Source organism: Rhamphochromis sp. 'chilingali' (genome assembly GCF_963969265.1).
Source record: "Rhamphochromis sp. 'chilingali' genome assembly, chromosome: 13".
Classification (NCBI taxonomy): Eukaryota; Metazoa; Chordata; class Actinopteri; order Cichliformes; family Cichlidae; genus Rhamphochromis; species Rhamphochromis sp. 'chilingali'.
Window position 1 is genome coordinate 6,833,089 of NC_137940.1, and position 14,069 is coordinate 6,847,157.

At 39.9% G+C, this 14,069-nt stretch overlaps 1 protein-coding gene across 4 annotated transcripts in view; it reads right to left on the minus strand.

Moving 5' to 3' along the window:
- fstl5 (follistatin-like 5) overlaps positions 1–14,069 on the minus strand; it is a 198,670-nt gene that overhangs the window by 59,891 nt on the left and 124,710 nt on the right. For 2 of the 4 annotated variants that reach the window (XM_080900442.1, XM_080900440.1), the window contains exons 7-9: positions 8,419–8,585; positions 3,974–3,988; positions 378–498 (exon numbers count right to left, since the gene is read on the minus strand). In XM_080900442.1, the coding sequence (XP_080756568.1) occupies positions 378–498; positions 3,974–3,988; positions 8,419–8,585 (303 nt within the window). The remainder of the gene's footprint in view (positions 1–377; positions 499–3,973; positions 3,989–8,418; positions 8,586–14,069) is intronic. The other 2 variants (XM_080900443.1, XM_080900441.1) reach the window with 1 other exon arrangement.

A 14,069-nucleotide genomic window follows, 5' to 3' on the forward strand; every position in this document is an offset into this window, starting at 1 on the left:
TTGATTTAAAACCCACGGTGGTCGTGTACAGAGAAAAAAAAACAAGACAAAAAACCCACAAAAAACACAAAAATGTTTGACTGTTCAAATACTTATGGTCATGACTTTTTAAGAGCAATATAAACAAAGACTGGATACAACCACAAATGTGACAAGGGACTGTGGGGACAAATACAAAGATTATAATGACCATTGTGAGATCATAACAAAACTAAATGTTAACAGTAAATGTAAATTTGCCTTAAACCTGGCAAGAATGTGTTTTTTCCACTTTGTTACTATTATTTACCAAATATCGATTTTCAGATGAAATCTTAGCATTAAACAGGGCTATTGTTTTACAAATAGTGTGACAAATGTATGTGTAAGCCTCTTACCGTTCACTTGAAGAGTGTGGGTCTGAAACAGTTTTTCATATCCATCAGCATAACAGGTGTAGTTGCCCATGTGGGTAGTGGTGACCTTGGTGAAGTACAGTGAACCGTCATCCCCAAAATCCTGCCACACATAGAAGGAAAATAAATAAATAACAGCTTTTATCACTTACAGAAAGCTACCAGAAGCAGCAGGTTTGGCTTTAGGCATTGAGAGCTTGAAATGAATCGTGTCAGTTGAAATGCAACAAGCCTGTGGCGTGCAGATGAGAATCGTTTATAGAACAGGAAATTAAAACTACCACATGACAACCAAAAAGGCACATTGCTGAGCTAATGGCCATCAATCTAAGTCAAAAGTTGAAGCCATTTTGTCCCACAGAACACAGTTAAGAAGAATTGTTTTCAGTTTTTCCAATCAGTGGAAGAAATCTGATGGAAAGGAGCTGAGGTGACAGATGATTACTGTAGAAATTACACATCCATCCATCGGTGGTGCGGCTATATCAGATGTCGTAGGGTAAGAAGTACACCCTGAACAGGTTATTCACGTTCACATCTACAGTCAATTTAGAATCACAAATTAACCTAACCTCGTGCATATCTGTGGACTGTGGGAGCTAGAGTACCTCCCACTGATAAACGCAATTTCCACACAGAGTGGATTCAAACCCACAAAAATTACAGTGTTTCACAAACAAAAAACAATGAAATATTAAAAATAACAAAAGACACTCATTTGAAATGTAACTGACCTTGAAAAAGGCAAAACATTGACACTTTGTGTCCATGCATGTTCCACAAATACACAAAGCAATGCTCATGTGGTTTATTTCAAGCGAAACAAAACCAAAACCAATCTATGAAAGCCAACTGAAACATGATTAATTCATGCTGTGTTGTGGTTATTAAGCCAGAGAACAGGAAAAGAAAATGGTGCCGGACATGGAAGCAAAGCAGGCAGAGGAATAAATTGTTCAAGCTGCAGCACAGAAAGAAGCCCCCAAAGCTAATGAGCCCGTTGATGGTGTGCTGGCAAAGAGTGAATGTCTGCCCTCTTGGTAAGATCACACTGCAATAAAAAGTCATCTTCACAAGTTACTATAATACATTTTGGTACTACGTTGAGCCCTGGAGTAATATAATAATCTACTCCTAAAAATTAATTAAAGAGGTGCTCTTTTTCTGCATTGGATTCGTATAAAGTAATAAAAAGACTTCTTCTGCTTGAAAGAAAAGTAAAAGTGTTTTTCTCGTTTTTACAACCCTAAAGGAGAAAGAAATTTAATAGTTTACTTTTGACCTAAACATGCTAATAATGCTAATGCACAGGAAGTTACCTGGGATATTATGGTTGACTATTATTTATTTATTTCCTATTTATTGACTCATTCATTAGTATTAGTGTAACTATTTATTGTGTTTGGCAATTTCACTCTTGAATTCCAAGTTGTTGACACAGTTTTTTAAGGTAGTAACTATTAAAAAGAAGACATTAATATTTAGAATCTGCTTCTATATTTGAGAGGAAAAAATAAACGTACATTGAATTATATAACAACACTCCTTTAAGCGTATCATCTAAATCAAGCGAATACATTATAAATCTTCTGGGACTACTTAAATAAGTGCTTGTTCTTACAATAACACTGTGTTGCACAGTGGCTTTTCAGAAATGAGCGTGCTGCGGCACTTTGCCTTCATTAGAGTTTTCACCATTGCCATCTAACTTGATGAGGGCCAAATGCCAAAACGTGTTCACTTCTGATTGCTGCTACGCTTAAAAAAAATCATTCAGATATCTTTTAGCAGTGTGAACATTTGCTCTTAAGGATATCCTTGATTCTGCTTCAGTGCTTCTGGTTTATTATACCTGTACACAGCATTGTCAAGACTCAGCCTTAATTACAACCCTCTATCAGAAGAGTTCATAAGAAGAAATGTACCTTTTCTCATTAAATAGCTTTTAACATTTTGATCACATCTCTGCCGGCTTTACATCTTGACATTCAGCTTACCCTTAAATGTCTGCAGATGAGCGAGGACAGGCAGTCCTCGTGTTTACAGGCAAACTGCGTGTTTATCGGTTCGTCCCGGTGTGCTCCGATCTAACGTACAAGCTTGGTAACGGGTCGGGCTGAGTGAAGCATCAGAGCTCCACAATATGAGGGGAAATCGATGGTGCGTTTTGGCCCCTTGGGCTCAGAGCATATTGTGTCACCTTCTTAAATGAAAAATGAATGGGGGGAGAAATGAAACTCACAGGGGTGGAACGAGCCACGGCAGAGGCTGTCGACAAGATTCCTCCACCTCACCTCACCACCCTAACCTCAGCTATCAGCAGCACCCAGCACCCAGCTCTGTGCACACGAAACAGGCAAGGGTAGGACTACTCGTAGGGAAAGGAGACAAGGGCAGGCAGAGGTGGATTTACAAATAGGCCATAGTCCTCAAGAAACTATAATTAATAAAGCTGTCACTGCCCAGTCACCTCTGAAAGAACATTGAAGAGCCACCTCATTGAATAGCTAACCTGTGGTATGATGAGGCATTTCAGACAATGGCCTTTGAAGACGTTTCTAGCTCAGCCTCGTGAAACTTTGTTAGAAGAACACGACATTTTGAGTAAAAATACCCTCCAGTGTAAACAAAGACGGAAATGTTTTGCAATCCAGCTAAAAATAGGCTGTTCGCCATTAAACTGTCAGTTCAATTTTATACAAAGAACCATTTTATTACTTACCTCTTTGTATTTCTATCCATGCAAATATTTTCATTTTTATGTGCCTATGTTTATAAGATTTCAGCTGTTGTAATTACTCCTGCGCCCCAGCACAATGGAGGTGAATGGTACTAATCTGTTGAGCTAACAAAACTGACATTTAAAAAAGGTGCATCTTTTCCTAGAAACACTTTTTTGTTTCAACTCCTCCTTATATAAAGTTTTGTATTTTGATTGTTTTTATGTTTGTAGGTGACTTATCTATGAATGCTTCATTGCAGATTCACTGCTTCGAATTGCCTTTTGAGAGGAAAGGAAAATGTTGGAAATGGATTGACTTAATCCACAGAGCTCACTCTCTAACTTAAGAAGACAGTTCCTGGAGAGAAATACAGCTGCTGAAGTTAATTTGTTTTGATGTTGCACCCATTGCAAACAAAATTCAAGTCACCTCTATCATAGCGGGAAAAGCTGTAAATGTCAGAGAGACATATTTCTAAATGTGACATAAAATACCTATCTGCACGGCTGACCACTACCAGGTATTTATTGGAATATATTACCCTTTAAAATAGCAATAAGGTGAAAGTATAATAGGCATGTAAAATTTGCTTTCCAACCTTACTTATGCTAATAATCCTAGTATCTTCTACTAGCTTAACACCTTTATTTAGGCAAGGTTACTTCTTTAGATTTAACTGTCCCATAAAAGTTTGCATGACAGTTCATGTGTAATATTTTCAGACTTTTTTGTCCCATCCCTGAGCTGACAGACATGATTTGTTGTCAGCACTTTACAGCTTTGTGGGCTTTTTTTGAGATGAAATAACAGAAAACGTGAATTGATGTCAGTTTGGTGAAACCAAAAACACCGTACCTGAGACGGGATCTGCTGGAAGAAAAACAGAAGTCAAAGATTTAGAGGTTCATTTCTAATCAAAGCATTTATGAAAGAGATGGATTCCAAACCAAAAAAGGGAAGCAAATAATAAAGTACCAACGTTTTCTTAGCCACTTATCCAAATGGGGTCTATAGCCTACTACCAGCTGTCAAGGGGTGGAAGTTAGGTCACCAGTCACAGAGTAACAGACAGAGAAAAATGGCTAATTTAAAATCACCAATTAACCTAACAAGCATTCCTTTGCACTGTGTGAGAAAACCGGTGCAAATCGAAGAACCCCACACATTGACAGGGAGAATATATACACACAACCAGGAGATTTGTCTTGGCACGTGCTCAGTAATTTAGGTACATTTCATCTCTTATCCATGAGACTTTTTCAGTCTCAGCTGATTGCAGGTTTCCCCAGTCTTATAAACAGTACAACTGCATAATGATCAAAATTATCATCATTATGTATCAATGAGCCACAAGCTCGGTTTCCTGATCATTGACATGCAAATTGTCATGAGCATTAATCAGTGGCCATGAGCATTACTCACAGAGAACTGGAGAATGGCTGAAATCACAGACTGCTTGAACTCTGAGATGGTCATTCCTTTTTACATAAATATCCGCTCAAACCAGAATTCCTTCCTCATCCTTTCATTTAAAGAGTGATGATTGATTGCAACCACTTAGCAGTGGTTACTTGGTTTCCTCAGTGCTTTTGGCACTAGTAAGTAGTAATCCTGCTGTGAACCTGATGCTTGCTTGAGGTGGACCATTTCTTGTGCATTGCATTTCGGGTTTGAAAGCCACAGAGACACAAAGTTTTAAAAAATATGCATCTCAACTCTTCCAACACTCGTGACATATATGAGATCAACAATGCTTTTCACTTGGGCAGCGAGTGTCCTCCTTTTCTCTTGGATCTCGTAACTCATCGTTATGCAGTGGTGGTAGTTTTGATCGTTATGCAACTGTACTGTTGATAAGCCTGGGGAAACCTGCAATCAGCTGAGACTGAAGAAGTCACTTGGATGAGTGATGAAACATTTGTACCACTGAAAATGTTGCATCCAAATAAATTCGATCAACTTTCTGGAAATCGGGAGTTATTAACCTGCCCTAGTGCTAACTCTTGCATCATCAAGGCTTAGTAAAAAATGATAAATGCACTTGTCTCAAATATGAACATTTGCAGTTTTTGCAATTTGTTTCTTGTTTTATAGTGTTTAACTGTGGCATCACTTTAGGAGATATCAGCTATTCTCTCAGCAAACTGTCTGTTGAATGCACACTGACACGGCAGCAAGTCACCCAGTACAGACAGTACAGAATATGAGCTAAGCTTCCAGACCATATGATTGCTTTGCTAAATTACATGTTTTTGTAGCTATTTTAAAACAGGACACTGAGTTTCAGTTATTTCATGTATTATCTGAAATGTGTTATCACAAAACTTGATTGAATCATCTGTTAGAAACAGCACAGGAGTTGCATTCAATTAAAAAAAACCAGCTGCTTAAGAATTATATCAGATAAATACCGACTTCAATGCATGTGATCAGAAAGGAGAATAAGAAACATTCTGATAAGCTTGTGCTGTTTCCTGTGTTTCATCTTCTCCTATTGAAGCTTTAATGTCTGTCTTCAAAACATGTCTATTTTTAAACATATGCATGTTTTTTATGATTCAGATCAAAGATTTTGGTCCTAATGAGATATGTTTCTATTGTGAAAGCACTAGTTTAAGTAGGACGTACTACTCTGAAAGCTGCTGAGAAATACTGTATACAAATCCCTTCTAAATACTCCTTTAAATAGATGGATTTTCAAACTTTTGAAAAATTACAAAAATGTCATCATCTGAACTTTTGCCAAAACCAAAGAGTCATCATCCCCAAAAGCAAATACGAAGGTACACGCACAAACTCTTGCACAGAGACATGCACAGTACACAACTGTGTCTTTGGCTTGGCCACTCAGGGAGGATTGAAATACTGACAGCCTTGGATGATGATGCAATAGCCAGCAACTGTCAACTTCACGGAATTACGGTAAGCTGCTTTGTCAGAATTCAGAGAGGCTCTATTGAACTCCAGGATACAAGCGCCCCGCTGGGATTAATGTGCAATTCACTAAGTCTGAGGGAAAAAAAATCTAAAATAACAACGTTCTAAAATTGGGAGGGCCTGCGAGATTACACAGCATAAATCTCCCATGTGTACTCACAGGAATATAACTCCAATTAAGGCTGGCATCAGATGCTCACAAATATTAACAGACAGCAATTATACAGAAATTGTCTGCAAGGCAATTTGGGAAAGGGCTTGTGGATGCCAAATGCAGGCAAAATCCATTCTCCTCTCTGGAAAGAACAACAATGATTGACTGGATGTCTGAGGGCCAAAAATAAATCTGGAATGAGCTGCGCCTGTTCCACTGGTAGTTCCTCTTGATGCTGCGTGGCTTTCACACAGTATTCTGTTAAAAAGCAAGAGGCTGTTAGCATTCATGCTGATTGTCTTGCTGACACTGTTTAGTGTAAGTGAAGAGGTAATCTGAGCAACAGCAGAGGTTGTAAACTTGGGCGTTTTTAGGTACCAACAAAAAAAAATCTAATCTGACAATCGCATACCCCGAGGATCAGACTAGATCAAGTTCTCTCAGTATGAAGTGCCAGATTAGTCCCTGTAGTTGTCCAACTCAGTTTCACTTCATGAAGCTGCACTGGCATCAACCCAACAGGCTGTGTGCACCATAGAGCGAGAGGCATAGCGAGTATAATTTATGTGTCAACATTTACCACAAGTACTATGAAGCCCTGGGGGTACCAAAGTGGGTTAGGGTTAATTAAAATGCAAACTGTTAGCTGAAGCCTTCTTTCAACTCCGCTTTCTCCATGATGTGCAACTCAAACCTTGAGTTCTGTGGACGGACATCAAATTTTGATGCTTTCTCTAAGAGTAAGACGTTTGCAAACCACAAAAGGCAGAACTCTGATTACCAGCACAGCCTGTTCTCCTCCCTGCTCTCACAATAATGGGAAAAAAATGTATGAGTAGAAAAGGTGGAGAGATTTTTTTTTCATCTAAGTTCTGATGTAAAATCATAGCAATGCCCAACAGTTTTAAAATAGGTCATTTTTATTCCTTCGTCTATATGCTGTCATTTTTCCAAGCTATTGATGAACTCCAGAGAAAGCATTTCTTCATAATGAACCTCATTCAGTAGCAGAAGCTTTCATCCCTGAGCTGACATTTGAATTGAAACTACACCTGGGCAAGATCTGATACTGGTCACTGTGGAAACGGATGACAGTGCATGAAAAGCAGACAAAGACCACCTCTCGTTGAGATGCTGAACTCTGCCGTGTCTTCAGGCAAAATAAGAAGATGAAACAAAAAATGGTTTTGTTGAATCTTGCAAAACAAAAAACAAAGCAGTAAAACAGTTCTTGAAAAAGACATATGAAAAAGATCAAAGTCCAGGTTGACCTTACAAAAACTTGCATTTCACTTTTTTTCACTTCCATAAATCCTCTCAAGCGTTCTTGAGAAAAAAATCTGACTTACGTATGGGGTTGGCACAAGTTTCTATAATAGTTGCACATCACCTCCATCCAGCACCAGCACACTAGTTTAAAGCCAGTTGATGGTGCCAAGGATGACTGGCGACAGCTGGGCGCCTCTTACTCATTTTAAGGGTCATCAAGATTTAATGGTACATTAGTGGCTTCGCTGGGTTTCCCTTTATCTTCTTCGACAGTGTTGACTTAATTATGCACAGCAGTATCACACTCATCTTGGTCAGCCCAGACACATGGAGAGGAAAAGGGTAAAGCAAAGGAGCTGCCTCTGTACCTCTCTGTGTATCTCGCTACGTTAAGTATCCGTGCTCCTTTTGATGTGGATGAAAGTGACACAGAGGGCTGTCTGGGGCCGTGCATACAGATTAAAACGCCGACACATACGCACACGCAGTCTTTCACCAAGTTGTAAAAGTAGGTCCTTCCTCTAGGGCTGAACCCCTTCGGTATCCCCCTTCATCTTTTGTCTTTGTCTGAAATCCCAGCCCCTCCCAGCAGTCTCTAAACACAGACACCAGGAACACAAACTGACATTCCGGATTACTGTCAGGCCTACAATACAAAGCCAGTGCCAACAGTCAAATAAAATGCGCTGACAATCTGAGCCACTGCCAAAAGAATAAAGCTGAAATATGATGAGAAGAAAATATAGGAGGGATTTTTTTTGTGTAATTTTTTTTCCAAAAGGAAAAAAAAAGTGACAGCCCTGCAAAAACTGCAAATTGGTGAGACTTGCTGCTGTGAAAATGCAATAATTAGAACTATTCAAAGTTCTATGCACATCTAACTAGATTGCATCTATTTAGAAACAATAAATTAAAGGCAGTTTTGACAGGTAGCTCTTACATTGATGTCTTCCAGATTCAAGGAGTTCAGATACTGATGGTTTCTCTTCCACAATATAGGAGGTCTCCGTTCACCTGTGATGGCGCAAGTCAACACAGCACTCTGGCCCACGGTTACTGTTGTCACGCTGACTTTCTGGTCCTCTGGAAGGGTGAGCAGGTACGCATCTGTTGATGAGATAAACAGAAAAGTTTGAGTGACTGTCTTTGGCTCAATTTATGATTTTTGAAACATTTAACCTTCTGAGTAAAAGTAGCCTCTCTAAACTATGAACATGAAGGCTAACAGTAAAAAATATGATTCAACTCAGTCATCCTATATTTTTTCTGCATTGAGTACTCACGGGCTTTTCATTCTTCTAATGGCTCACAATTTACCCACTGAGATGTTTCAAAATTCATGGATTTCTCACATCTTTCTTGAAGCATAAAAACGAAGCATAAAAATAAGACACACAATACAAGCATGTCTCAATTAGTTGCTACCGTGCTATAGCGGGAGACACTTCTTTTTTTAAATATGCACCGAGGCAGCACAATTATTGCATTTTGCACAGTAATGAGAGGGAATTAAGTTTAACGTTCTGTAAACACTTTGCATAATTTATGTGAAGATACTTTAATGGAAGTTCTGCTTTATCAGCCTCTCTGCAGAGTCTGTGTCCACCACTATGTATTTCTTTTTTTAGCTAAAAGAACAAACCTGACACTCTTGGGAGGCACCAGTACTACTCGTCGGCTGACTACTAAAATCTCAACTGAAGCGTGGTGCTTTGTAACTTAAAGCTGGAATATTTTTAACATGCTCAGTGTTCTAAGAGTTTAAAACATCTCCATGCTGTTGTAAAAGCCCAGGAGTACACACTTTCTGATGAAAGTAACATTGAAATCAAAAAAGAAAAAGGAAAAGAAAAAAATTCTCTATGTTCACAGAGGTTCCCCACAGAAACACAACCCCTCACCTCAACCAGAGTTAGTTTTTTGCTCGCTTCAGTATTTCTGCAGTACACCAAAGTGTTTAAAACCTCATTCTGATGATGATGAGACCAACACAGAGAGAATACTGCAAGTAAGTCAGATCGGGTAGCTTGGCGAGAGGTCACCATGGCTGAAGTTGTTTAATGCCTTGGTGCGTCCAGTATTTTGAAGAGACAACAAGTACAATTTACAGTCCAACTTTGCTGATATTATGTAATGTGGCCTGTGAAAGAATGCCTTTTAATCTTTCTCTTGGGTAATGAGCAATGGAGCAAAAGGAAACAGAGACTCAATTTGTTCTGCTCCTAAGGGCATGAAATACAAAACCTAATGAAAGAGCAGGTCCAACAGTGTTCACTTGCCACAGCCCAGAGAATGAGGATGAGAACACCTTCAATTACAGCATGACTCCTGTGGCCCTTTTACCAATGTCTGCTGATTGCTTTTTTTAACCTTCTCACTCATTTGCTGTGTTTGGTCCACTTGTTGTGTCTTTGAACTGTGAACTTGGCTAGCGTGTTAGATCCAAGCTAATCACACTGAGACCGCGTGAAAACTCATACTTCTTTTCAGTGGGAAGCTTTGAGTTAAGACTTCTAATCTCACATTTGGCCCAATGAAACCCTGTTTAAGCCCAGGCAAATCACTGCTAGGATTACATCAAAATTAGAGGATTAATGAGAGCCCTTTCTTCTGAGTGAAGAATAACTAAGTTTAAATGATTATACTGTTAGTGAAGTGTTGAACAAACTCTGCTGTAATTTATAAGGCTGCAGTTTCTTCTAGAAATTTTTTTCTTATTCAACTGCTGAAAAAGCGATTAAAAAACACTGACTACCACTATAGCTCATTGGAGTGAGTCAGTGACCCGTATACCATTAGGCTATTGCATTAGTCTGTGCTTGAATAGATGCATTGGATAGATGAAAGAACAAAGACTCCTTAGCTACATCAGGAAGATGACCTATGTGCTTAGAGAATAACTCAGATAGCAAAAACCCAAGAAATAAGAGCAAGAAAATGAACCATTATGGAAGGATGGATTTCTGCACGGCATGTACCACCAGCAGATGGAAGAAGTGGCTGATATCGTAAAATCCTATCAATGGCTGGACAAAACTGGGCTGAAAGACAGCACAGAGGCCCTAATGATGCCAGTACAGGAATGAGCTCTCAACGCAAGATCAATAGAGGCTAGGGTCCACCACAGCAGCCAAGACCCGAAGTGAAGGCTGTGCAAAGATGCCCCTGACACAATTCAGCACATAACAGCAAGATGCTCAAAGTCTATATATAACCAGAACACCATAAACAAGTGGCTGGCATAGTATACGGGAACATCTGTGCGGAGCATGGCCTGGAAATTCCTCGCACAAAATGGGATACACCCCATAGGGTGGTTGTGAATGACCAAGCTAAGAGCTGGTGGGCCTTCCAGATAAAGGTAAATAAACTGGTGATGGCTAACCAACCGGTAGTGGTGGACAAACAGAAGGCCATAGTGATACATGTAGCTATAATACCCAGCTGACATGGTCAGCTAAATCTGTCATAACAACTTCAGGAAGATGGAACTCGCAAACCTAGAGGTATACCAAGGGCTGAGAGAGGAGATAGTAAAGATGTAGAAGATAAAGGCAACAGTAGTTGCTATCTATCTTCAGTAGATAAACTTGAAGGATAAACTTTAGATTTCTTAATAGTTTTTTATTTTGTTATATTCCTATGTGTGTCAGCACGACAATCCCCTAGGAGATGAAAATTAAAGTGTTTCCTTCTTAATAACAAATGATCTTGAACACAAATATTGAAGTTGAAAAGAAAAGAAAACATTCAAACTAAAACCTAAAAAGCAAACATATTTGCTCATTAGTCAGTCTCTTTTGTTGGTTAATGATAAAATGTCATGTGATGCCCAGCACAGACAGTATTTTTTCGACGGAAATAAATAATAAACCTGCCACTTGTTTTGATTTAGAAAAAGCATGGTGTAAATGATATATGAAAAGCAATAACCAGCTTCATAAACGATTGGAACATCTCCCCTGTGGACACCGTAATATGACAGTCATTTGATGGAACACATTTGATTAATTAAGAACTGCTTCAATGTAATAAAGACATGACAACAGTTGTCAGCGGGGGTGATATGAGAGCTGTCATGGATGGAAATAAATAATAATGACTGAAGGGAAATGGAAAAACATTTAGGAGCAAAAACTAGTTTTATAACAGCTCATTAGACATGTTTTTTATGCAGTGTTGATGTACACGGACAACTTCAGGTCAACAAGGGAAACACTGTTTCAGGGCTTACAGATGCACTGCTCTCTTTAGCTCACCTCTTCAGTATTTTTTCATGTTTCAGCAAAGTGGATCCACTGCCACAGGTAGCATATAACGTCTGCTAACATAACAATTTATGTCGCCCCCTTTATTTTAGGATATAAGACAAAGTTGTAAGGACCCTAAGTATGGCGCAGGGTTGGTAGACAGTAAAGATTGTGTAGGAAGGCCAAAAAAACTGTTTCCATTGTGATGTTTGCGGGCACACAACGACCCAGTGGCACTGGTCGTGTTTGCCATATACTCTCTCTCAAGAGCCTGAGGACATTACAGCAGAACTCATAGTGCACAACCCTGTAAATAAGTGCTACTGATGCAACTATTGCACCCTCATTGTGTTTTCTTAAGAACACTGCAGGCTATATCAATGAAAACTGAAGCAGCAGCTCCAGCTCGTGTCACTCGCCTTAAATACTTAGAAGTTGTCAAAATGGAAGAATTGCTTCTGCTTTTAAAGCTATTAGTATCTAAGAGACAAGGTGACATTTTGCCAGGTTCACCAATTATTACTTTTCAGATGTTCCACAAGAGGTTTTTTTGGGGGTGTGTGTGTCACTGTTTTTGCTTAAGAATCACACAATTTGTCCACTGGTTTTTTACCTTCCGTCATAAATTTCTTTCAAATGCTTGGCAGGCAAATTTAAGATGACTATATATGCTTAAAACAGACATTTATCAGTTCAAACATTTGATTTGTACTCTTTGTACTACTACCATTAATAATTTAAGAGATCCATCCATTCGCTTCCGCTTATCCTTTTCAGGGTCGCGGGGGGCGCTGGAGCCTATCCCAGCTGTCATAGGGCGAGAGGCAGGGTACACCCTGGACAGGTCGCCAGTCTGTCGCAGGGCTAACACACAGGGACAGACAACCATTCACACTCACATTCACTCGCACATTCACACCTAGTGACAATTTGGATTAATCAATTAACCTATCCCCACAAGCTGCATGTCTTTGGACGGTGGGAGGAAGCCAGAGTACCCGGAGAGAACCCACGCAAACACGGGGAGAACATGCAAACTCCACACAGAAAGACCCCGGCCTGATGTTGGAATTGAACTCAGGACCTTCTTGCTGTGCGGCAACAGTGCTAACCACCGTGCCACCGTGCTGCCCAATTTAAGAGATCATTGCATTCTATTTTTATTGACAATTTGGTAAGTCTGGTTTACGTTTATCCTTCCTGTAATAAATGGTTATTTATTTTACTTCAACTTTGTTTCAATCAAAGTTCATGAGAAAATAATGGGCTGAGTCTGAGTGTACTTTTACCAAATTCATGTTACATTAACTATAGTCATAGCAACCCAAAATGAAGCAATCAAGGTGTCAGGTAAAATTAACAATGTCCAGAAGAAAACATAATTGGGAAAGTAAGAAGAAAAACAAAGCAAGGAAAACAAAACACAATAACATGACCCTCATGCAGAAAGCAAAGATTTAAGGAAAGTGGATCCTCAGTCACTCGTGGCCACATACCTCCTCCTACCCTGACACTGATAACAATATAGCCAGCAGATCAAGGAGCTACTTGGTGCTCTACATGGTGCTGAGGTGGTGGTGGGTGGATACACTGACAAAAATCTCCTTCAATAATGTCCTCCCTAACCATTCAATTACAGCACCCTTGTATCGTAATGCTTTTGGAATACGCTGCAAGCAACAAACTCGATTTGCTGCTGATCCCCAGGGGGATAGAAATCTGTGAAGGTATAGGGAGAATTTTAAGAAGAAAGTGGGCAGGCAGACAGGCAGGCAAGCTTTAGCTATTGGGTGGAGCAAGGGTGGGATGGAAGGGAAGGGATCCGACCCGAATGAGAAAATCCTCAGAGAAAGGGGAGTCTGGGCGGCCAGAGCCAGCTGAAAGCCTTCAGCGTGCAGGAGCTCCTGTGTTAAAGATTTATCAGTGGAGGAAGTGGCACCGGCTCCTCTTTTTGGTCTGATTTGAGGCCTGAGGGACTCAGCCCCCAGAGAAGGATCAACCTTCACCGTTCGACCTGTAATTAGTGATTAACGGTAAGGTCCAGACTTTTGATTTACTCTCCTCTGCTCTCAGAAGGGGATGTTGGTCAGTGGCACGGCACAAGGTAAATCACCTATTGCACTGGAGGCAACAAGCTTGTCAGGGAAAATAGGCTCTGCCTAGAGGACGCTGCAAAGGACCAGCTGCATGAAGACAAATTGCACCAAAGTTGCTTAGCCAACCCTCTTACTCCATCCTCTATCATGCTCTGTCGCCCTCTTTTTCAAATACATGCTCACTCGAGTTGTCTTTCTTCACCAAGTCTTTCATTCCTTTCTAACTTACTCCCTCGCTCAATCCT